The following is a 24,795-nucleotide window of genomic DNA, read 5'->3' on the forward strand; positions in this document are numbered from 1 at the left end:
CAAATTGATGAAGCCATTGAGTGTGTCCAGCGACATGAGGGCGAGTGGAGACACAAAATCTCCACCGCCCACTTGCCGTCATTAATCAAAGTCCTTCCAGCCTCATTCCCCCAAAACCTCCCATGTCCGCCTCCAGACACAAAGCCATGACCACTTCTCTGCCTTGACATTGAGTTTACAGTCCAACGAAACAAAAAGCAAAGAATTATGCACATAGGGATAAAAATCAAGGAAACGGTCAAAAAAGTGCTCAACATTATTTGTTCTTTGCAGCACATAAATAAATGCATTGTTGTTGCACTGTGATTTGACTTTAATGATGATTTAATTCTAAATTGCTGTCTCTATTTTATTGGTTCTATTTTGTAGAAAACACATTTTAATAGATGATCTATATAGGTTATTTTAAAAGGATCTGAAGATTTCTTAATAAAATAAACAATTCATGACCTGTTGGTGTTGCCTTGGTCGTGTTGCTTTGTCGCCCTCTGCTGGCACACACACACACTGGAGGACAGAATACCAGGAATCAATCAACGTAAAAAAAAACAAGACCGAAAACAAATCCTTGGTTAAAAAAAAGAATCAGGTTGCCCTCTAGCGGCTATGATGTAGCGTTACACAGACTGCATCCTTACTTCAAGACGAACATACGACGATTCGCGATTACGAACGGCTCGCAATGAACTCGCTGGCGCGGTTATGCAAGAATACGTAGTCGTTTAATTGTTCGACTTAAATGTGCATCACATTAAATTATTTTACTGTGATCACGACTTTGCTACGGCGTTAGCGGCAGGTATGTTCAAATCCGCGTTACGTCGCCACCGTATGTTGAGAAATGCGTCGTTACTAGAGGACCCATATTCATTTGGCTGCTTTTTTTTTTTTAAAGTGCAATTTCAGTCCATCTCCACAAGGTGCCGCCAAAGACCACAAAATCATGAGAGGTAAATTTGCCTCCTCCATCCACGCTGCATGTTCCGGTTGAACAATGACCTCTTCTGGGTTCTGTCGAACCCGCTTCGGAAACAGTTCTTCGTATTCGTAGCGGGACCGTCCCGTGAGCTCGCACTCACTATGGTCTAACCAGACGTGGGGTGGTGGGAGACCGGGTCCCCTCCTTCCTTTCCCAGCCTCCTCAACGGTGGGAACCAGTTCTTCGGGCAGCCCAAAATGGTCGCCCTGCTATTTTGAGCTCCATCTAAAGGGCTGCTCCCCGGAGACCTGTTGCCGTCGGGGCTCGGCCAGCCACGGAATGTAACCCGGGACAAGTTGTCCCAGATGTGATTGAAAACATCTGGACGGACGCCGGACTACAAGGCCCGGGGTTGTAAGGCCCCTCGTCTTGCTAACCAGGAGAAAGAGTTTTCGGACCCGGATGTTAGAAGCTCTTGTTGACACGGCTGAGAAATACAAACTTAAAAGGCATCTCTCAGGAATGTCACAAGTCACAATTGTACAGTTAAGTACGTTGCTGATCCGTTGCAGAAGTGTCTCATAAACTGACATAAGAAAAAGCAGACTTCTCACAACATTCGGACTTTTCCCATTTGAAATTCAGAAGGGTGGGGCAAAAAAAAAGAAAAAAAAAGAGCCAACTTCATTGTTAAAAAAAAAACAATCAGACTTTATTCTACAGAAAATAGCCTTTTAAGGATTTTGACTATATCGACTACTGAAAAATTAGGGAGGGGGAAAGAATCAGACGTTCTTGAAAAATTTCAAAACAAACAAAAAAATACAATCGAAAACTAACGATGCCAATGGGACTCAAATTAATAATAAAAGGTACTTTTAAAAAGATTGACTTTCCCAAAAACTACAGGAAACAGCAACTTTATTGTAGTTTAAAAAAAAATACCCCATCGGTTTTATTTTGGCTTTTTTTTTTTAAAGACTCATAGAAAAGATGACAAATTCTAGGAAAAAAAAATGCTGAAAAATACAATTTCATTGTTAAAAAAAACTTGACTCGCTGAGCAATTTTCAGCAGTAAAAAGTTAATATTTTGTCCAGAATTAATTTGACAACTTCATTATACCGCAATACTATTAAAAACAAAATGTTCCACTCATTGGCGACTAAAGACGACATCGCCTGTGCTGAAGGACTAGTTTAAATTAAATAGATTTAAAATAAAAAAATCATCAATTGAAATGTACAAATTTGAAAAAATACAATTTACAGAAAAAAAAAAAAGACTTCTCAAAGAAAACTATTTTAGAAAAACTAGCTTTTTAATTAATCCTGTGAGAATGTGTTCTAAACAGTTGTGCCAGGAGCAAATGCTGCCAAATAATCCGTAAAAAGGCAATCCATCATCCATTATTATTTATGGTCCCTCATGTGCAGTGAGAAAATGACACAAATGGCGCTGCCATAAATAACAGCACAGAAGGAAAACAACGTCCGCATGCTAACCTTTATTTATTACTGATCTTTATTTCATATTTAAAAAAAAAAGAAGATTGCTTGTATATGTTACATTAGAACATTTCTGTGTTCTGTCTCAGGAAACAAATAGTTTATAATTTTTTTTTTTCCTGTTAGGCACAAAAGCAGCTGTAGCCACAAGACACCAGGGAAGAAAATGTGAGTTAAGCAAAAAGGTGCACGCCCCAAAAAAGGAACACGTGTCCCCGAGCAGTCGTCTCAGCGTCATAGGGTGACATTAAAAAAGTACACACTACAAACCAAGGTACTTTAAACATGACTCCACATTCCCCTTCCAACAAAATTCCTCACCAGTAAATATTCATAATCACGTCAACAACTCTTTGTTGAATATCATATTCCCCGAACGGCTGGAAAAAAAGAAACCTGATCAAACTTCCTGCAATTCATCAAACGCATTAACGCGTGTTTGCTTAGCGTTTGGTTATTCTCAGCAAATAAGAAAAAAAAAAATCTGCTCAAGCTGTAGCTGAAAAAGCTTCACAAACATTTTCCACGAGGATACTGAGGAAAAAGAGTCCATGCAAAGGCCACACAGCGCAAGGCCGCGCACTTACTGCTTAGCTGGAAAAAGAAAAAAGAAAAAGAAAAAGAAAAATTATTGCACAGGAGAAACAGAAAAGCTCGGAAGTGTTGAGGTACCATCTCGCGTTTTTCGGTCGTTTATGATCACGTTTGTGTTGTTGCAGGTTAAATAAAGCTTGGCATGGATCACACTGGCTATACAAAAAAAACAAAAAAAACAACAAAAAAAAACAACGTAACGAGAATTGATCACGTGTGCGGCGTCCACATGCAAACTTTCCAAACTTTTTTTTTGGCAATGATAATCAGAATTAAGAGGGGCCCGTCTGCATTTGTATGCGTGTACGCCAACACATGACAAGTCATTGGCACGTCGGAATTATGGATTTAAAAAAAGAAGCAGTTTTACAATAATCTCACAATTCAACAGCCCACTGTGCTTTTTTTTTTTTTTTTTTGACAAACTACTCATCCTCTCTTTTTTGTTGTTGTTTTTTTTTTGGTTCTACCAACGTATAAAATCAAGTGCAGTACTTCAAGTTGCGGGCCCAACAGCTCCCACACGTCATCGCGCCTTTAAAGCTTCTTAAAAAGCGGCGGACGAGTCGAGGCCAGTCGCGCCTCGTTTATCTTACCGCCGTCTCCGGGGGGGACTCGAGTGGACGAACCAGGCAGAGCGAGCGCCGTCACTCGCAAAAAAAAAAAAAAAATCATATTTTCCCCATCTTCTTACAACAACCCCAACCAAATTTCTGTGGCACGCAACCCAATCACGGGCTTTCTTTGCCGGCAAAAAATGGCACAAGTGTTTCCGTAACTTTCACGACGGGGAAGAAAAAGAGCCGAATAAGTGCAGCGCGAGTGGGGGACGAGGTGACGGTGCTCGCGTCGGAAACCTCAGGAGGGATTTGGGCTATGCTGAGGCGGGGACCGACACCTCCAGCAAACGGTTGTTTTTGCGCTTGCAGGACGCGCCGTTGCCGTTCTTGGGGGTTCCCTGGATGAACTTGACGCACACCTTGTCCTGCTTGAACTGAACCAGAAACCTGCCAGGACACAAAAAGAGGAAAACGGCAAAAGTAGCCATTTTGGGACATGTAAGGATTTCGCCCGCGGTTGTCTATAAAGAAGCAAACGGGACTTGACGTACTCATCCGAGATGTCGATGTTGAGCTGCTCGCCGCCGCCGCCGCCGCCGCCGTCTGAGGCGGTGGAGCCGATGTGGTGCAGTTTGGTGATGGTTTCGATCAAGTGCTCGCTGCTGAGCAAGAAGTCACCTTTGACGGCCGAGGCCGAGCCCTGTGGCAAAAATCACCGTCACACAACAACGACCAAAATCCTGTCGCGTTGCTACTTTTAACTTGACAGGCAGCCGGTTTCAAGTTTCTGTGTGTTTTTTTTTTTTTTAAAGGATACTTGACTCATTGAGCCATTTTCAGCAGTAAAAGTTAATGTTTCGTCCAGAAAGAATTTGGTAACTTCATTTTTTGTCATGTACAAATTAATACTTTTAAAAACTATTTTTTACATTTGCTGTCGACTGAAGATGACATCACCTGTCAACTGAGCCATGATAGGTCGTTACTTCCTCAGCACAGGTGATGTCATCTTCAGTCGACAGCAAATGGAAAAACTCGTTTTTAAAGTGATTAATTGTACAAGCAAAATAATTAAGTTATAACTTTTTATTGCTGAAAATGGCTCAGTACTTAAAAAAAAAATGTAATCAGTTGCGTCTTACATTTGCACAAAATCTTTATGAACAGTTTGTTTTCAAACATTTTCATTTATTTATCTTTTAAAAAATATATATATATTTTTTCAAGCTCATCGGTTTTGAGATATTTTCATTTTTATGTTTGAATTTATAGCTTTGACGTTTCAGGAAAAAACTCTGTTGCTGAACGTAACTTTTAACTCATTAATATTACTAAATATAGTAATACATTATGGTTATGAAAATCTTGTGTGCTAGAAAAAAAATGAGGGCAGTTTCTGAATCAGGGCAAAAAAAAAAAATCATCTCAAACTTCCAATATGGTTAAAAAATGTTAGTAAAAATTTAACCAGCTTTATTAATGTACATTTCAAACATTGCAAACTAAATTTAGCTCCTCTCTGAGATTTTAGTCTCTCACTTGAGATTTACTTCAACGTTCTTGCCACCAATTACTACTTTCCTATTAACCAGAGTTTCTGGGTCAACCTTTGGCCTCTTAAGAGTATTATAGAAACAGTAGAAAAACTAACTAATAGGTCAAGTTAAGAGCACGTCTGTGCTTGACAAACTATTTTGGGATGCTGATGATGATGATCGAGGGTTGCCACGGTAACACCAAACAACTCTTATAAGGAAGTGTTTTGTAAATAATTTTTTAAAAATGTGCCTGAATTTTGCAAGTTGCGATGACACAATTTGGCTCATTTACATAATAGCCACTCCCACCTAAAATTAATTCACCAATGAACTGAAGAAGAACTGTGGGGAGTCTCCTTTAAGGTAAAAATAAAAATAAAAAAATAATATTGTGGCTGACCTCTTTGAGTTTGAGAGCAAAGAAGCCGTCGTTCTGCGTGCTGACCGAAACGCTGGTGACGTCCGGCAGAGCCACGCTGGCCTTCACTTGGCCCGTCTTCTGGTCGGCCAGCACCACGTTCTTCTTGGTCAGCAGGAGGATGCGACTTGCACCCTTGGAGACAACGAGACCACGTCACGCGGCTTATAAATCGCATGCAGCCGTTATGGAATATTTCTTACTTTGCCGTTGGCCCTGTTAATCTTGTTGACCACGTCGGCCAGCAGAACCTTTTCCTCGACGCAACTGTTGAGTTTGTGATATTTGGGGTTCTTGCCGATCTCCAGGTAGTCTCCCTTGAAGGGCTGGCTCACGCTGGAGACAAAACGAAGGCGGGGCTTGAGCATCACGCTGCAGAATGACGACTTGTTGCGCATCAACGTGGAGAGGACGTTTTGCCTACCTGCTCGGGTAGAGAGACTTTTTATCCTTGAAAAGCTCACTCGCCTCCAGTTTCTCTTCATACACAGCCTTCTTCTCCTCGGTGAACTGGCTCCTGTATTTCTTGCACTGAGCGCAGAAAAAAAAAAGGGAAGTTGACAGTAAGTATTTGCATCTTCACTTCATTCACAGATGATTTCTTTGTGTGTGTGTGTGTACATCTGCTCTTAAATTGGCGGGAACCTCGCAAACTGTCGAGTTCTGGTACTGGCTGAGTTTTTCTCTTCTCTAATTTCTTCAGAATTCTTGTTTTTTTTCTCGAACCTCTGTATGGGCCAACCCACATTTGGAAATGAAATAAAAACAAAAATGCTTTTACAAAAAAGGAAAACTAAATCAACTAAAACCACCGATAATTGTAGCGAAAATGTCCTTTGTTTACGTCTTTGTCAATTAATATCCTATATGAGCCTTTAAGGGTTAATTTTTAACTAATTCACTGCCAATTAACGTGTATATCCGTCAATGGCAGTGAATGAGTTAGGTGCATTTATTTTGCTATTACTGTATTTGTGTCTAGAAGAAGGAAAGTCAAACAGTTATTTGGAGTTTAGTTTAATCAATTACACAACAGTGAATTTATTATTATATATATATATTTTTTTTTTTATAAATCTTGTATCTGAAAAATACTCCATAGATATAAAAAGCCTAAAACTAATACGAAAACATTAAAAACAAATTTTTACAAAAAACCTGCTCTCAAAACTAATTAAAACTGAATTAAAAAAAAACTATAATAAAACCCCAAAACTATTATATAACTCTGACCCGCACACACATACCAACTCGCTGCAACCTTCTATTCTATTCTATTGAACCATAAAAACAAGGCAGGATTGTCAAGGAAGAAGCGGATTTTCGAGACCACTGTTGTAGAAGAAATGTACGAGTGCAGCGATTTGAGGAGCTGGTCGCAATGATTGCCCCATTCATTTTGCCAACAGAGACTCTCCACGCTTCACTTTATTTCTACATGTACACTCTAAAAAGAGAATTGTTGAACCAATTTAAGATTACAAATTGAATTGTTGTCCGACTTAAAATTGCTTCGATCTGTAACACACGATTGAATTAAGTTTGTCCAAAGTGACTATTAAGTTGATTTACTTACAAGTTCATTAAACTTAATATAGTCACCTGAATTAAGTTATTATTAATTTATTTCAAAGTGACTCCAATCCAAAGTATTACGTTTCATGAACTCATAATTGATTAAACTTAATATATTCACTTTGGACTAATTTAATTCAAATCTTATTGCCGATTGAAGTGATTTATTTTAGTTGGTTCAACAATTCTCTTTTTTAGATTGTAGTATTAAATTATAAATACAGTTACATACATAGCGACTCGCTGTCGAAATTTGAGAATTTCAAGCAAAATGTGTCTGATGTGGAATTTGTGACCGACCCTCCAAAGATGGAAGATCGTCCGCAGTTGCGTGTGAGCGGCGTCCAGGAAGTGGTAAGGCCGAGCAGGCCAGTTTTTGTCGATGGGGGATATGGAAGGCAAGGTCTTCTTCAGACCCAGGAAGTATTTCTGTATCTACAAGAGCAAAAAGACAGACCGTTTATGAAATTCTTTCACCGCCGGACGCATTTATTTGTAATCATTACAAACTGCACATCAGCATACAGTAATAGTATCTCTATTTTATGCTCAATGAAACATTCAAGCCCGACTTACGATTCTCTGGATGGTGAAGTTGTAGATCTTCTTCCCCGCGTTTGCCCTAAAGAATTTTCTGTATTCCCGACGGACCTAACGAAGGGGAACGCAAACAAAAACCAGGTCACCTGCTGCTTCTTTTACTAAACATGAAACGGATGGAAGTCAATGAAGGAATTAAACGTCAAGCTGCTGCAATGACGTCAAATCAAATCCCCCAACAAATGGAACAGTTAATGACGTTCGCGGCAAACGACCTTCATGCCGACCTTAATAGTGGAAAGTGTGTCGTGAACAGGTGCAAAGTGGATCGTGAGGGGCGGGGTGAACAATTAGGATGATGAAAGATTAACACCGCAACAATGTCCACATGGACAGTTTGAGGCAATCACTGCAATGTCAGACACACGCACACGCACACACACACACACCGAGTGCACACCTAGAGGAAGAGAAAGGACAGGTTCAATGTAAAATGATGTCGCTTGACATGGGGTTAGTTGAATGGATGAAAGACAGCAAGAGAGGACAGCCTCAGCCTTGTGAGTCCCAAAAAAACAACAAAAAAAAAAACAACTCCTTTCATCTTTTAAAAATGCTGAAAAACGCAGTGTGGCAACAACTTTGCCAACATTAGGCAAAAGCTATCGTCATAACAACAAACCACCAGGGTAACGTGGAAATGTTTTTCTTTGGATTGGGGTGAGAGGAGAAAGCAGTTATTGCGTCATTTCATGGGGGCTGCACGGGCGAATGTTGAAGGACAACTTGTCCCAAAAGGCCCCAACGACTGCATAGGAATGTGGAGTAAGACTCAAATATTGAGGAGAAAATTACAGGGAGCCAAAAAAAATTAAATAAATAAATCATAGGGAGCTGATGTGAGGTACGAACGTATCACTAACGGAACACCAATTAATTTTTTGAATTATGACGTCGTTTTCATCAAAAGTACAATTAGTAACCCATTCGAGTTGATCCGGGACTCGCTGCTTAAACGGGAACCGAATAGCGGACGCGGATCTTGGATGTGAATTCTAGCTCTAGTGTTGAGTTATTTTCATATTTACATACTTCAACAGTAAACTTCTGCTGTGAATTTGAAGTTTGTTGTGAAGTGAGTTGAGTTTGAAACAAAACAAAAAAACGGTCGAACGAGGGCTCGGGGCACTCGTATCTCAAAATACCGCTGTAGATTCGACGTTGCATTTAAAAGGTAGCACCAAGGTTATTTTTGTGAACGAAAATAACAAACATTCCAAAAACTATTCCATTAACGAAATAAAATTACGAAAATGCTTTTTAAATATACATAAGCTAACTGAAATTACATTTTATGTTTACAAAACTAACTAAAACTAACAATTATAGCGGAAATGTTCTCCGTTTTAGTCTTTGGGAAATAATTCAATGCATGAGCCTTTGGGGTTGATTTTAAGTATATTTTAGGGCTGCACGATATTGGAAAAACATTTTAACATGTACATAAAGAAAAAACATTTTTATTACCTAATGAAATATATATTTTTTTTTTCATGTGGCAAAATAAGAAATCTCAATGTATTCTTAATGAATTAATTGTGATTACCCAAGATAATGTTCAACTATTGGATGATGATGCACAAGTTTTCCTCTGACTGGTCAAATTCAGATAAAAGTATACAAGCCCATATGAAACTTATATGCATGGGCCAATATCGCAATCATTATTTTTTTTCTGATATATTGCCCAGCCCGAGTCTATTTATTTCAATATTAACCAAAATAAGGATGCTTGAAAGTGTGTCACACAGAAGTGACAAAAAGCACCTTCAGATCACGTCGCTCCTCGGCGACAATTTTGCGTGCTTGACTTTTGGCTCAGCTCGCCTGCTTTTTCCATTTAACTCAGCCGGAATGCGTTACTTTTTTTTTTTTCGTTTTACCATGTTGTTTAATAAATATTGCACACAGATAAAACACATTGTTTTAACAACGAAAACTAAAACGAAGACATAAAAACGAACTCAAATGAAAATTCCAAAAACTAAAATAACTCTGGTAGCATAGTCTGACACAATGCTAATCAGAATCATGCGTGATGTCCGCACTAGGCAGAGACTGGCTTCCAGAATGAGGACGCGGACAGTTGAAGGAGACGTGAGGAGACATGGCGAGGGAGGGGGGGGGGGGGGGGGGGGGGTTTGGAGGGGGTTTGGTTAGTAGTTGGTAGGGTTGCTGGGTGATGGCTTCGCGCCTTCGGGCCTCGAGGTACCTTCAGTCCCTGCCAGCAGGCCCAAATCACAGCGACGGCATGCTTACGCCTGGCCTCTTCCTTCAGTCTCCTCAGCTCCCTGCGAGCCTGTTCAAGGGGACGGGCCAGGACACAGAACAAGGGGGGGAAAAACAAAACCAAGCCAGAGGAGGTGAGCGGAGGAAGAGGAGGGCCGACCGACGCCGCGTTGCCCGGGCAGACATCAAACACAGCACACACGCACGCATACACGCAAACCCCGCGCCACCCTTCAGAAACAAATACTTTAAATGACGCAAGACAGTCAAAACAATTATTTTTCAGGAGGTTCTGAGAAAACGTCACCTGAAGGCCTCCAAACTGCTCCTGTGGAGACAAAAACGACGATGGCACAGCAATGCAGAGAGAAACGCATGCCAAAAAAAAGTTACCATGCAAATGAGGCAGCACGTGGCATGCAGAACTTAGTCGACTGAAGGGGATTTGTGCTGAATACACTAAACGGTGGATAGCAAAAGTCTACACACCCCTCTTCAAACGCCAGGTTATTGTGATGAGACCAAAATCAATCAAAACTTCCAAATTTTATTTTGCTGTACAAATCAATTGAAAAGATTCCCCCCTCAAGAGTAGAAGTCAAACTAAGTGAGTGAGATGATGTGTTTGCATATGTGTGCACACCCTCTAACAGCTGGAGATGTGAAGGTGTTCAAAATTAACCAATCATTCAAACTCCTGAAGCAAAAAGCTGCCGCCATTAAAATTTCCTCTGATAAAACCCAAATCAAGTTCTAATAGGCTTTTCCTGACATTTTCGGAATCACTCACATCTTTCCATGGTATAATTTTTTTTTCCCGCCTTCATGTTACTGATGCTTTTCTTTTTTTTTTAAGAACGTGTTTAGGTCCGATTTTTTTAAACAAAAAAAACTGTCGTTTAAACAGGGGTGTGTAGACTTTTCATATCCACTGTATGTGACATCAGATGAGCTTCCTTGGTTGGATAAAAAAAAAAAAAAAAAAGTACAGTATATAGAGCAGGCTTAAAAAGTCTGATGGATATGAAGATGCTTTTTTGGGGGAGATGAGGTTGGAGGCGTCCAGTCACAAAGTCACTCCAAGTCAATCCAACAGGCTTCCCAAATACCTTGGTGCCCTGCCAGCCGGCCCAAATGACCGACACGGCGCGCTTATTCCTCGCCTCTTGCTTCAGCTGACGCAACTCCCTCCGTGCCTGATAGAAAATGGTGGTAGTCGTGGAGGAAGCGCATTTCAGTAAAAGGTCATTCAATTCCTCAATCAACTTCATGACTTTTGGAAGCACATAAAAAAAAAAAAAAAAAGACGGGGATGATGAAACTATCTGTCCATAGAGCAAATATCTTTAAACAGCACAGAGTCTATCTTATCGGCTGGTTGAAATATGATATTGGTTATAAAGGCAACCATGACGGATATGAGAGTTGATAAATGCTGATAAAGACGATGACATTAAGGCTTACACGCCACCATAAAAACTTGATGCCATACACGGGCTGGCAGCCTATTGGAACATTGATTTCCCTGCACGAGTTGGTGGCAACAAACATTTGGAGCAATTTTACACTTCACCGCAGAAAACATGACAAACTAAAAGGCCAGCGAAAAAACAGAATGACACGAGTGAGTGTTAATAAGACGACGCTACGGGCCTGTTACTTGAAGTCATGGGATGAGGCCAACAAGACAAGACAGCTAACACACTACGTCCGGGTGCAAATACCTTCGTTCCCTGCCAGTATGCCCAAATTACTGTCACGGCATGTTTATTCCGCACTTCTTGTTTTAGACGTCGCAGCTCCGTTCGAGCCTGGAGGGACGTGGGGCCGTTAGGTAAGAAGGAGGAGAGTGTGAGAAAGGGGGAGAATCAAGAAAAGACAAGTAAAGCAAAAGCAAAAAAGGGAAGAAGCAGCTTCGAATGCATACAGCAGAAATAACGGTTGAATGAAGTTGCATAAGTAAAGGCCTTCGGCTTCTGCGCATACAATCCGGTGGCATTAAAAACTCATCAGTACCTGAGTGCCATGCCAGTAGGCTGCAATGGTGGTCGCCGCCTCCTCACACCTCTTCTGATGTTTCAGTTCTCTCAAAAGCTTGCGAGCCTAACAAAAACACAGAAGATATTCTCACATTGCGTCATTTCTCTTCTTTCTACGAATGAGTTTTATGGATACACTGAAATGAAATAAATACACAACAAGATTACAACAACAAAAAAAGTCAAAAAAGTCACATTTCACGATAAAATGAAAAAAATCAAACAAATAGACTTGAAAGCACACCTGCCATCCTCGAGTGTACGACTGCACCACGGTGGTGGCGCTCTTGATCCGCTGGTATTTCTTTTGTTGCTGTCAGGTGAAAATGTCAAATTTGCAAAGCTTGACTTCTATCGTTTTTATGCTGCAAATCGTCACTGCTATGTGAAAAACACATCCATTTTTGTCTTTATTTTTTATTTTTTTTTGCATTTCTGGGATGTAATTGAATGCACACATCCCAGAAACAAACAAATAAAAAAAAATGGGGGAAAAAAATGGACATAAGAGTTTTTCACATAGCAGCGAAATGTTTCTGCCAGTTTGTTTCTCACCGCGTAGCGCCGGTACCACGCCGCCACCACAATCTGACTCTTTTTCAACAACAAGAAATGAGTGCGGCACTTCCAGCCCCGGTAGATTTTCTGAATGAGCGTGGCGAGGTCCTGCAGGCACTGCCGCCGCCTTTCCTCTAAGAAGAACAGCTGTAAGACGAGAGGAGGGGAGAGTAAATACAGATCCTCACAAAGTACATTCCAAGATTTGTTTCTTAATAAAAGGTTTTTGCAAATCTAATGTAATGCTTTTTAATGGAACTTAAACCTAATTTAATGCCCATGTCATACTGCATATTCACATATGCACACAATAATCTTTATATTTTAGGTCGATTACTATTTTTTAATCATAATTAATCACATGATTTCCATAGTTAATTCACAATTAAGCACAAATTAACCGCACATTATCTCTTCTGAATGTACAATACAATATTTTTTCAAGTTTTTCATACAATAAAAGTGGATAAATATGAATACCAAATACAAAGTGGTTTTATCTTTTGGTTCAGTGATACAGTAATTTCTTAGTAAGTAATTCATCAAGTTATTTGAAGTTAAAAAAGATATAATAAACAGCTAAAAGGAGTGAGACATTGAGTCAGATTTGTGTTGTTGAGGTAATTTTTCTGCCACTAGATGGCATTAGTGTTTTATGTTGGTGACAGCAACAGAACATTTTTCTTTTCAAATTCAGAGCAATTGGCATTTGCAAGATGAAGCAACTTGTGGACTCCAGGCCATTTTGTTCATTGTAAATTACAACACTAGTCACCAGTGCCCACAAATAAAACATTTTTTAAATCACATATATTATTACAGTAGCTTAATGTAAAGTAAAGGATGAACAATAATGTTTTCACATCAATCGTATTAAAAAAATGTATGCCTTCGGACATCATATTTAGTTTTTTTTAGTTTTAAATGCCATTTAAAAGCCTTAATTTTAGCAAACTTTTAATGCTTTTTAATGAGCAGCAGAAACCCTGTAAATTACATTACACATGTTTGAAGATTGTTGGAGGGCATGTGCAAAGACTGACAACCATGTCAACCTGAAGTGTGGCGGCAACGCTGTTATATGCTGCTTTTCATATCGTTTTCACTACACGGCGACTTGAAGGTGTTGACATTCAGGTTGCAAAGTGCAATATCTTTTTACCATATTTCCTGATGTGGAAAGCAATGTTTATCTCTGAGCAAATATTGATTCAGTGATATCAAGAACAAAGTCCAAGCGCCACCTTTTAAAAGGGAGCACAGCATTATTGTGGCAAGAAGATCATGTATACATCCTTAATTGTTTTTAAACATTAACAGCAATATACAGAAGCCATCGGTGCAGGCTTGGACAAAGAATAATCTTTTTATTTTCTTTTATTCTATTTCATAATACTCCCGATTTAAAAAAATAAAATACACACACACGAAGTAAATGGCACTTTTTCCAAGTATTTTGCTGGAGAGCAAAAAGTCACTAAATGGCACATGCTTGAGCAGTTAAAGAGCCTCCAAGTGCCGATTCAAGCAGCTCGTTTCCCATGTAAGACGGGACGGCTAAATGGAAGCATGTGTTTGGTTGAAGGCAAAACGTTAAGTAGGGGGCCGGAACGCCACCTTCACAAACATTGTGTGAAAACAGCCGGGAACAACCTTTTGACATTCAAGCACGCACGGCAAAACATACACACACAAAATCCCCACGAGGGTTGCAGCGGTGCTTTTCTGCTTGTGCTGCAGCTTTTACCGTTCGTGGATTCCTGATGAAGATTTTAGAGCGGCCGTAGGAGAATTCTTCAGTGGGAACCTGAAGATCTGACATTAGGACTTCGACTCCCTCCCTATTGGGGGAAAAAAAAAAAAAAGAATGTCACTGCTCATAAAGGATGAATGAATATATTACAGTTGAACAGAAGCAAACAAGGCTGACTGCGGAAATGGTGAGTGTGTACCAAGATAGGAATTAGATTTACCGACAAAGGCAAAGACTGATAAGCATGAAATGCCTCCACATGCTGTGGCGGAGAAGGGGAACGTTGCATCAGTGAAGTATGCGGCATAATGTATGTTCTTATGTGAGGGCGCCAAGTGAAATATGCACATTACTTTAACTGTACTGAGAAAATGTGCGATAAAGCAACAGAATTCTCTATAGCCACAATATTATAAATATGTCACCATTGCGATAACGAATACAAAAGCTTTATTACATGTTCTGCTTTTATACACACAATAATGTTGAGTTTTGGAGGTTTTAATTGAACAAAATGTGTTAAAATTGAGTGTTACCTTTGTAAAGAGAGAACATATGAACATTTATTATAAAGGACAGTAGTTCTCATACTTAAGGTATACCTAAAAAAAATACTAATTTAATTTAAAAAATATAATGAATAAAATCACTCTTTTCTGGGTCGCCTAACTTTTACAACCGTCCGTTGCCACAGTGAGTAATAAATGAATTAGAAGCAGAACATTTGTCTCTTATACAATAATGTGTCCTTTACAATTGGTTTCACTTGACAAAAGAGAGAAAAATTTGCAAAAATTGTGTGTGTGTGTGTGGGGGGGGGGGGGGGGGTGTAATGTTTGAATGTCATTATTCTGGCCTTATGTTGTATGTACTGTGTTAATGTTTAAAAAAAATCATGAAACAACAAAGCAAAGAAAAACTTGTCCGATTTTGGTCATTTAAATCGACCTGCCAATTAAACATTGAGCACTACTCTCATGTACCACCAGAGGGAGCGGGTGTCCCACCATACTTTTAGCATCACCGATATACAGAACAAGATAAAAAAAAAATCTCGAATGAAATGCTGCAAAATCAGCTAGTAAATAATGTGCATGCCATTCTAAAACGATTTATTTGCAGGAAACATTATGCGCCATTATAAGAGCATAACCAGATTCACAGTCTCACAGCTGCACAAATCCCACCTGGGAGCTGACCACTCCAACAGCAGACTATTAGCACTGGTCACGCAGTCTCTCCACTGGGAGTAGCTGTAAGCTCACCGACTATTTAAAGTCCACTGCTGCACATTTCCACTCAAAGCCTCAGAGGGGTTCTGGCAAAGGTCCCGGTAATTGCCACCCCCCTCCCCTCCCCTCACCCGCTGCCAGTGAATAAACATGACCATTACCTAGCAGGCCCTCTCCAATGCGGCCAGGTGCGTTTGCAGAGCATTTTGTAGCGCTCCAGGCAGGGCTCGTATGCTTGCCGGAAGGCGTAGCCGGCTCTCCTCACGCGGACGTTCTCCATCAGGCCCAAGTAGCGCACTTGATGGCAAACAAGCGACTCTGTGAAGATGTGCGGCGCCTTCTTGTCGTTGGGCTTGATGCACCTGACAAAAACATGGCAGGATGACTTTAATGTGTACCGTAGCCGTAGTCGCAATTTTAACTCATGAGAGCAAGAAATGTCCAGAGACGAAAGTACAGCAAATGAAATGGAGATTGAGGTGGTACCGGATGTAGTTGGGGTTCTTGGACTGCAGGTTCTTCATTAAAGTGCCCACTGATGCTTTGAACTGGAAGCCGGCAGTCGGCGGCCTCTTGAGGTTGACTTTGGCTGGGTTGCCCTCGGGGAACAGCTGTTTAATCAGACTGTGGTTGGCCTTGTACATGGCTTGGGACAAGTCCCGATAGAGGAGGTCGTTGTTCTTGTCCATGAAGCCTTCAACGCAATACAGCACCTTAACACCGGGGGGGGGGGGGGGGGGGGGGTTCATTTATCCGTTACAGAAAATATTTGCGCGCAAAACGTTGATGCCTTTTAATTGCTTAGTACATATTGTGGACCGCTAAAGCACAAATGTTTTTTCTAAATTTTGTTATTTTCCTTTTTTCTACTGAACTTAAATTGTAAAATTCAATTCAATTGTGACTCTCACTATTTCCATTACAGCTTATTTCAGACTGAATTTCTGTTTTTGTTTTTAACATTGTTAACATTTTAAAATATATGAAGTACCATTTACCAAAATTTAGACTTGCATGACCTCCAAAAATGTTAAAATATTTTACTAAAGGCCTAACTGCACAGGAGATTTATATATATAAAAAAAAATGTATTTTTTTTCCCTTTTCAATTGTTCTTTTCCCCAGAACCAAGTTGACCTTTTTCAAAGCTTTAAAAAAAAAAAATCAATAGTTGAAAGTCAATTGATATTTCTTTCTAGAGATTTTTTTTCCGTTTTTTTAAAGTTTCAATTAATCAAATGATATGAATCTAATTTTGAATGTTTTTGTTGATAGTTGAATGTCAAGTTATACTGTATATATCTTTTTTTTATCCCCAAAAAAAAGGGGCATATTTCTTTTACAAAAAAGTTAGAATTTTCGCAGGTAAATTTGGATTTTACTCCGTAAATTTCAACGCAATAAAGAATCTTGTAAGAAGTCTTACTTCTCTTTTATTATATATTTATGAGTAATAACTGCCTCTCTGAGGGAACCTGTAACCTCCAAGTGATGTAAATGATTCTGACACCTCTGGCTGAACATGCTTAGTAGTTTACACTATACTAATTAAATCGGCTTGCTTTATTCACTTGAAAAAGCAATAACGCATTGGAAAAGATTCCCATCCGGTACCTTGCCGGCATAGTGCTGGATGCGGAAGCAACTGTGAGGCAAGCTGTGGTCGTTGAGGAACTTTGAATTCTTGCTAAGACGGCTCTCAAAGTGCAGGTGCTCAGCGCAGACCGTGTTGAGTTTGTCAAGGAAGGTCTCGTCCGTCACCGTCCCGGGACGCAGGCACTCCTCGTCTAACATCGCCATGATGCCATTTTGGTTCTGGCGGCGTAAAGACATGAAATGAGGCATGATTCAATCTTTAAAAGACTTCTTTCTTTGAGAGAGAGAGTACGCAAACTTAAACTGCTATTTTTCATTGCAGTACTAGACGAGATGTTTGTTTTGTTTTTCCTCCACCAGTGGGAATCTGACTTACATTCTCAATGAGGTCACAGATAATGGCATTGTTGAAATATTCAATGTTGGTCCACTCAATGCCCTGCAACAAAAGGAAATTAAGGTCAAATAGCTTGACAATAAAGAAAAGTGATGGTTTGATGACAGTCACAAAAAGAACATTCCTCAGAACACCCTCTTCTGCACTCCGTTTTCCGTTACATGTGTAAACAAATGTCTCTTTTGGGGAGGTTGGAACGGGAGATTCTCGCACTCCTGCATTGTTACCGTGGGGACAACATCACATATTTCCACTCAACTTGCAAAGCTAGCTTTAAAAAGAAACCTTCACAAAAATGTGGAGCCATACATCACAGCAACAAATGGGCTGGGAAGAGTTGATGTAAGCAATGTGACAGACATTTGGAGGGGGTTGGGCGCAAAGAAGGCGGGGCTTATACTGATGGACCATCAGCGCCTTTTTTCTGATTGGTGCGACTCTCTCCTGTCGACAGGCCTTGTGGTATTTTCCCATGCAGTACACTGGAAAGTGGCCAGAATATCAGCCCGTGTGTTTGTAGGGAAGGAGTTTAAGGGTCACCGCTCGCGCACATTCGGCTTTGGAAACAAGCAGATCTTGATGGGATCATGACAAAATACTGCACTACCTTAACATGGGCACGTTGAACGAAGCCTGCTAACGTTAATGTGATAAAGTGAGAGTGACTATTGAGCCCCCCCCCCAGGCCCCAAACCATTTTGTGAATATGTAGATTGCGTGTCAATACACAAACTTGCCTCTCTGATGTATTCCTCCTGCTCCTCACGCAGGGTCAGCTCGATGAAGATCTGCTGCAGCTTCTCGTTGCAATAGTTGATTATGAACTGCTCAAAGCTGTTGTCCTATAGGAGCACGCACAGAAAAGTCATTTTACTTCCCAAAGTTAATTGGTGGCTATCATTTTGAAGTTTTTTTTTTTTTTTTTTTTTGCTCAACTAAAAGGCGGTCATAAATATACAAATGGACGAGACATTAGCTGACTCTGTGCAATAGTCCAATTAGAAAAGCTTATAATTGAGGACAGAGTTACATCTGTTAGTTTACATACAAGTCATAAACTACAAGCTATTTTTCTTCTATTATTAGCAGATTCTACATCATCATCATTTACGCAATAGAAACAATGAATTACAACGACTATTAAACATCCTGGTATAAGCAGATGGGCCATTACGATAAATCCACATACTGTAAGTATCTATTCCTATATGCATGTTAAACATTTACAGGCAATTATAACTAGTGTCAATTATGACCCATTGTCATACTTCCTGGCAGATGGCCTAATTGGGTTGCGTGTTGGGTTAGACATTACTTGCTACAGCAATAAAAGGTGGTTAGAAGCGTATTTAGTGAAGGACATCGCAAGGTTTCTCAATGACAAGGAAGTGGGAATACAAAGCAAAAAAAAAAAAAAAAAAAAAAGGTAATCTGCTTCTCATTTAAAGACCCATTTCCCTTTAAACGAGAAATCGCAGTCACCTTCACCGCTAAAAACTCACTCGCACATTCAATAGCAAAGCAAGGCAAGTGGCAGCAGACAAGGCTGAACTGGGAGATGTAAAGATCCCCCCCCCACCCCACACACACAAATTTCTGTCATAATCTCATTTTTAAGAGTATGAAAATTATATTTTGAACAAGTTGCCCGTTTTAGCTTAAAAGATTTCACATGCTTTCCAAAATACTCATTCAGCTGAAACTCAAGTTCTCCTCCACATGATTTGTTCAACCAGTTCCCATAACATAACCCCCTACACGAGATGAGGAGTCACTTTGTTACCCAATAAAAGAGCAATACAGCAAAAAAAAACAAAACAAAAAAAAAAAAAAGAACAACAACACTCTGTTGGCAAAAGAGTGGATGTCAAGTCTCAGCTGATGCAAAGGTTGCCTTTGCATCTGGACAGCCACATGGCTGCGCTGCACACCGGGAGCCACTGAATTATTATTATTATTTTTTTTAGTGAGCGGCAGAATTAGGAGGATCAGAGCATGCGTTAAGCACAGCAAACAGCAGGCTGGTGTTACTTACTGCATTCTGGTGACCAAGACGTAAGACAACAATCAAGAGGAGAGGAACGGCTTGAGAGTGAGTTAAGTGGAATGAGCAGTGGCATGACAAACACATGAACGTAATGAATGAGGGGTTTGGGGGCATTTGTGCAACAAGGGGAAGAATATTTGTTACAACATTTATTCATAAAGACCATTCGGCACCTCTCACACACGTTTGAACTAGAACAAGGGCTGTCACAATACAATTTTTACAATTGATTATTCCATTGATTAATCAAATAATCTGCATTTAAATTAATTGCAAACCCTTTTTTTCCTGATTAATGTTTATTAACCAATTGTCGCTGCTTATTTGGTATTGTTTAGTGACAGAAAAAAACACACCATTAATCTATATCACATAAGGATTCTTATACTCACCAACCTGATTAAGCAAAAGCAAGTGTTTGCAAATATATTTTGAAAAAGATAATCAGTCTGCTTTTATGAAGGACTAAGAAATCTGAGAATATGTGCTGATGAAATCAGTAGTTAAACACTGGCGCTAAACAATTACTGGATTATTAACTCGTTTGCTCCCCAAAAATTTATAATAACGTTCTATTTTAAATATTGCAATGGTCCCCAACATTTATTGTATACGTTTTTTTAATGCTAGAGCATACAGAAGCTTTGAGGCAGCAGCCTCTGAACTGAAGAGAATGCTTAAAGCAATGGTAGTTATTACAAAGACAGCCAGCAGGTGGTAGCAGAGCACAAGAGATCAACTAGGGCCATGTTGCAAAAATGCTCTTTCCCCCAGTGTTTTAAACAGATTTGTGAATAATGATGATGGCTATATTCTAATGCTAATTGAATAAAAGTTTAATTTAATTAATTAATTAATTATTTCGTTTACCACTAGAGGGAGCCTGCCAATTGTATACAAATTAAAAAGACAGATTTGCTTTCTTTGTGAATAAATACAGAACGATATTACAGTAATTAAGTCTGTTTACGTATTATAATTGTAATTCCAAATGGGAAATAATTTTTCACTTTTCCGATTCTATACAAGGGGGCCTCAATTTATGTTTACAGCGTCGATGTAACCAAATTCCGTCAGAATGTGTGATAGTCCATCACTCACACGGTAGGTAAGACATTAGTAAAGTCTAAGAATTGTAATATTTCTCTGCATGCTCTTATTTTTAACCTTGTACTGTCAAGTGACAGTAAATGTTTATAAGAAAAACCCCATAAATGCCCAAATCAAACACTCAAAAGGAAATTCCGGTAAGAACGGCAATTATAACAGCCTTCTTATGCTTATTCTCACGCTGCATACTTTTCGTAATCTTGAAAGGTCACATGTGGACGACCTCCATATCCGGAATTTTACTTGTACACATGTACATGAGAAAGTATGTATTGACCAGCGTCTTCAAGGTCAGTTTGTTTTACTGCGCTACGCCGATATTAGTGTTGAAATCAACGTGCGGCGGAAGAGGATTTTACTCCCGAGTGCAGTAAAGCTGAACTAATCCAATATGAATATGCTTTTATCAGCCCACAGTTGTGGCGATAAGCTCCTCACACAGGTATGTCACCACTCACACACAGTCACACAAACAGCCTGGGGCAAAAACCTTTTAAAGCTGATAAAATGGATGCGTAGTCAGATTCTGTCCTCATGAGACACAGACACGAAGACAGACAGACAGGAAAACAGAAAGGTTTAGTTTTCCTACCTCAAATATCTCAAAGCCGTAGATGTCCAACACACCCATAACCTTGTGGCGGGTTTTGGTTTGTGCCTGCAGGCGGACAATTTTGTCAATATTTGAATTTTAGAGGGCAAGTGGTACAGAACCAGCCCTCATGCAGTATTAAATATATCGTCGCTGTTGGGCAGAATCTCAAAAAAAAAATCGCTTTTTCTCTTGAGTTACCAAACATCGCATGATTCAAGTTGCTATCATAGCTTATATTTCTATCATATACACAAATATCAACACCACCCGATGATCATATTCAATCACTAGTTTAACGAGACAAAGAAAAAGCCTGTAATACTCCACAAACACTAACAACCGTAGTTACAAAATCTTCCGAAATGTTTTCTTAAAGGTCTTAGACCGCAAGACCTTTGAGAAATGAGCTGACTAAGCAGTTTAAAGGGATACTTGACTCATTTAGCCATTTTCAGCAGTAAGGAGATTATTTGTCTAGAATTAATATGATAACGTCATTATTTTTCATGTGCAATTAAATACCTTTAAAAACACATTTTGCCACTTGCTGTCGACTGAAAATGGCATCCCATGTGCTCAGGAAACAGGTAACAACCAATCACGGCTCACCTTCTGAGTTTGGTCAGGTGGCGTTTGCAAACTGTGCCATGATTGGTCATTACCTGAGCACCTGTGATGTCAATTTCAGTCGACAGCAAGTGGCAAAATGTGTTTTTAAAGGTAATAATTGTACACGAAAAATAAAGAAGATAACAAATTAATTCTAGGCAACTGTTTAAAATGAAGCACTGAAGCATTAACATATAAAAAAAAAAAAAAACAGTTACTCAAAGACATCCAATGTAAACCTTCAGAATTTTAATCTTGAGGCAACACAATGCCAGGTGGTTCTTGCAGAATGATGAAAGAGGCGGAGTTTCACAACACTTCTGACATTATACATATTATATCCATACATTACAATTAATTAACAGCTTTATTGAAGCTATTTGATATACAGACAACGTGTGGAAAGACCAATAGTATAAATTTGTGGAAAAATGTGAAATTAACCACATTTGGACATGCAAGGTTTCCACCAGACAGCGACGATATAAGAATTACATCATATTATGGGCATTTCTTACTTTTATGCTTTCGTTGATCCTCGTAACGAGCCAGCTAAACAAACGGCTGTATAGATTTTTGGCAAGGGCATCTCGAGCATAGTAGGCCTGTAAAAAAAAAATCAATATGTTACAGAAATTAAAAACAAACTTGCTGAATACAAATAACTGGATATCATCCCAGGCTAACTGTAAGCAGCGGTTTTAGCAACATAGTACATTTTATTTGAATACAGCAGCTTTATAAAATCCAGATTATGTGCACAAGTAACTGTCATGAACCCACTAACCTCTAAAATGCGACCCACAAATGAATTTCCAAGAGGAATACTCCTCATCTATAATTGAAAGCTTTCCATGTTACATTGACATGGATGAGAGGTGGCAGCTCGAGAAACATGGAAGAGTGAGCGAGTTTGTGTGTGTGTGTGTGTGTGTGTGTGTGTGCGTGTGTGTGTGTGTGTGCGTTAACACAAATGGGACATGTCTTGCTTTCATTATTACTATTCAATGTACTGTATAACCTTCCCTCTCACCTGGGCCACGTTCAAGGTAGTCGACACCTTCTCCACTTTTGCTTCAACCGTGCGGTAGCTGAATGCCCTTTCCAGCACCGCCTGTTCGATCCCCAGCAGTTCACACATCTCTTTTAAATCTGCACATCAGACAAAATGACAAACAGTCACTGCAAGCATTAGGAAGAAATAGGCAAACAGTGACTTTCATGTCATAGTAGTTGTTTTGTTTTTTTTTCTTCCAGTTTGCTCCTGGGCAAGAAGCTGGTTTGGTAAAGAATGCCAGCTTGCTTATCAGCCACTGATTGCACCCTCTGATATGCTTGTGCTCAGGCATTTTTGCAGATATAGATCATTTGTATTTTCCATTCAAAGCATCTCCGTGGTTGGTCACTCTGATGAGTCCCCATTGTAAGAACTTCTGCAATGCTCCAGTGAAACTAAACTTAGTCTATCCATTTATATGTATAAAGAATAGAGCTGGGTTAAAAAAAAATTGTTTTTAATTGAATAATCGATAGAATATATTTTCCATTTCGAGCCAGACATCGATTCATAAAACTCTGAATTGATTTTTTTAATCTCTTTTCTCCCCATACAGTAAATTCGTAAGAAAATAGAATTTTAAAGGCCGGGTTTTTAATTTTTTAACATTTACTGTTCATATGAATTTAAAAGTATTCTCTTTTATGAAAGACCTGACTTATAGTACTTTAAGACAACATTCAATAGTCTTTTTAATTCATATTTACAATTATTGAATTAGAATTAGGAAAATATTTTCATTTCATCCTTGCTGATGCAAATCGTTGCTGCTATGTGAAAAACACTTTTCACCCTAACATTTTTATGTTGTTGGGATGCAAACTGAATGCAGACCTCCCAAAAACTTAAAAATCGAAGAAGAAGAAAAAAATGGACACAAGTGTTTTTCACATTGCAGCGATGAAATGTTTGTGTAAAACTTAAATGATTATAACATTAATTCGTTTAACCAGTTACTTCTTCTGCAAAATGTAATTTGGAATTTAATGTTTGTGGAGTTTTTATCATGTCCATGATATTTAAGAAGACTTGATGTTCTAAAATTAATCAATATCGTATTGAAGTGAATCTAATCGAATAGATTTTTTTTGTAATCGAATCGAACTCTTGTGAATCGAAACTGAATCGATTGAGGAAATTAGAATTGAGACCAAGCCTTAATAAAGAACTATAATGTTCCAAGATAAACCTACATTCGACCTGTTTAATTATCTGTGTGTACATTTGATCCCCCCCGAAACGCAGTCTGGTGTTTACTACAAAAATCCAGTTTGATTTATTCATTAAAAACCAGAAACGCAAAATTTATTATCTTTTCCCAAAGGCAGAAACATGTAAACGCAATATTACAGGAAACCAGCTGTGATGGTGATAACGCACAGCAAATGCATACGGTAATGTATTTTGTGACCACCAATCATATGACATTCATATTGAGCCAATAGGGGGCAGTGGCTTAACAGCAGGCAAATGATTGCAAATGATCAAAGAGCAGAAATAGCAGCGGACATTGTGCCAATCCGTCCATGCTGTTAAACGTCCATTAACCCGTACCATTTTTATCTTTGACGCGGCTCTCGTCTGTGCCGTTACATCGAGACTCTGGCTTGAACTCGATGTTGCCAAGCTTCAGGACAGCTGCCACCAGTTCCAGCACCGACTGTACCTCGTCCTCCATGAAGCCCACAATCTGCATCGCATTCTGGGGATGGGAAATAAAATTAGTCTGATTATGAAGGCTTTAAGCACTGCGAAACAGAACAGAAGGCAGGCTATAATTCCATGATGATGTTTTCTACCACCGCCACAACATACAGTATGAGAATTACATCTGATTTAGATTGTTTTAACTTGCCGAAAA

At 39.3% G+C, this 24,795-nt stretch overlaps 1 protein-coding gene across 3 annotated transcripts in view; it reads right to left on the reverse strand.

Annotated features, from left to right (window-relative positions):
• Window positions 1-2,425: 2,425 nt before the first annotated feature.
• Window positions 2,426-24,795, reverse strand: part of myo1b (myosin IB) — a 48,588-nt gene continuing 26,218 nt past the window's right edge. The window contains exons 10-32 of one of the 3 annotated variants that reach the window (XM_086091014.1): window positions 24,489-24,636; window positions 22,911-23,029; window positions 22,396-22,482; window positions 21,266-21,331; window positions 18,254-18,358; window positions 17,496-17,558; window positions 17,138-17,338; window positions 16,010-16,236; window positions 15,685-15,885; window positions 14,286-14,379; window positions 12,536-12,685; window positions 12,225-12,293; window positions 11,958-12,044; window positions 11,666-11,752; window positions 11,051-11,137; window positions 9,925-10,011; window positions 7,689-7,763; window positions 7,413-7,547; window positions 5,962-6,068; window positions 5,741-5,873; window positions 5,520-5,672; window positions 4,133-4,281; window positions 2,426-4,028 (exon numbers count right to left, since the gene is read on the reverse strand). In XM_086091014.1, the coding sequence (XP_085947140.1) occupies window positions 3,896-4,028; window positions 4,133-4,281; window positions 5,520-5,672; window positions 5,741-5,873; window positions 5,962-6,068; window positions 7,413-7,547; window positions 7,689-7,763; window positions 9,925-10,011; window positions 11,051-11,137; window positions 11,666-11,752; window positions 11,958-12,044; window positions 12,225-12,293; window positions 12,536-12,685; window positions 14,286-14,379; window positions 15,685-15,885; window positions 16,010-16,236; window positions 17,138-17,338; window positions 17,496-17,558; window positions 18,254-18,358; window positions 21,266-21,331; window positions 22,396-22,482; window positions 22,911-23,029; window positions 24,489-24,636 (2,763 nt within the window). In that variant the 3' untranslated portion in view covers window positions 2,426-3,895. The remainder of the gene's footprint in view (window positions 4,029-4,132; window positions 4,282-5,519; window positions 5,673-5,740; window positions 5,874-5,961; window positions 6,069-7,412; window positions 7,548-7,688; window positions 7,764-9,924; window positions 10,012-11,050; window positions 11,138-11,665; window positions 11,753-11,957; window positions 12,045-12,224; window positions 12,294-12,535; window positions 12,686-14,285; window positions 14,380-15,684; window positions 15,886-16,009; window positions 16,237-17,137; window positions 17,339-17,495; window positions 17,559-18,253; window positions 18,359-21,265; window positions 21,332-22,395; window positions 22,483-22,910; window positions 23,030-24,488; window positions 24,637-24,795) is intronic. The other 2 variants (XM_086091015.1, XM_086091016.1) reach the window with 2 other exon arrangements.

Source organism: Leptonotus elevatus, chromosome 12 (genome assembly GCF_054856555.1).
Source record: "Leptonotus elevatus isolate MCC_2025b chromosome 12, RoL_Lele_1.0, whole genome shotgun sequence".
Lineage (NCBI taxonomy): Eukaryota > Metazoa > Chordata > Actinopteri > Syngnathiformes > Syngnathidae > Leptonotus > Leptonotus elevatus.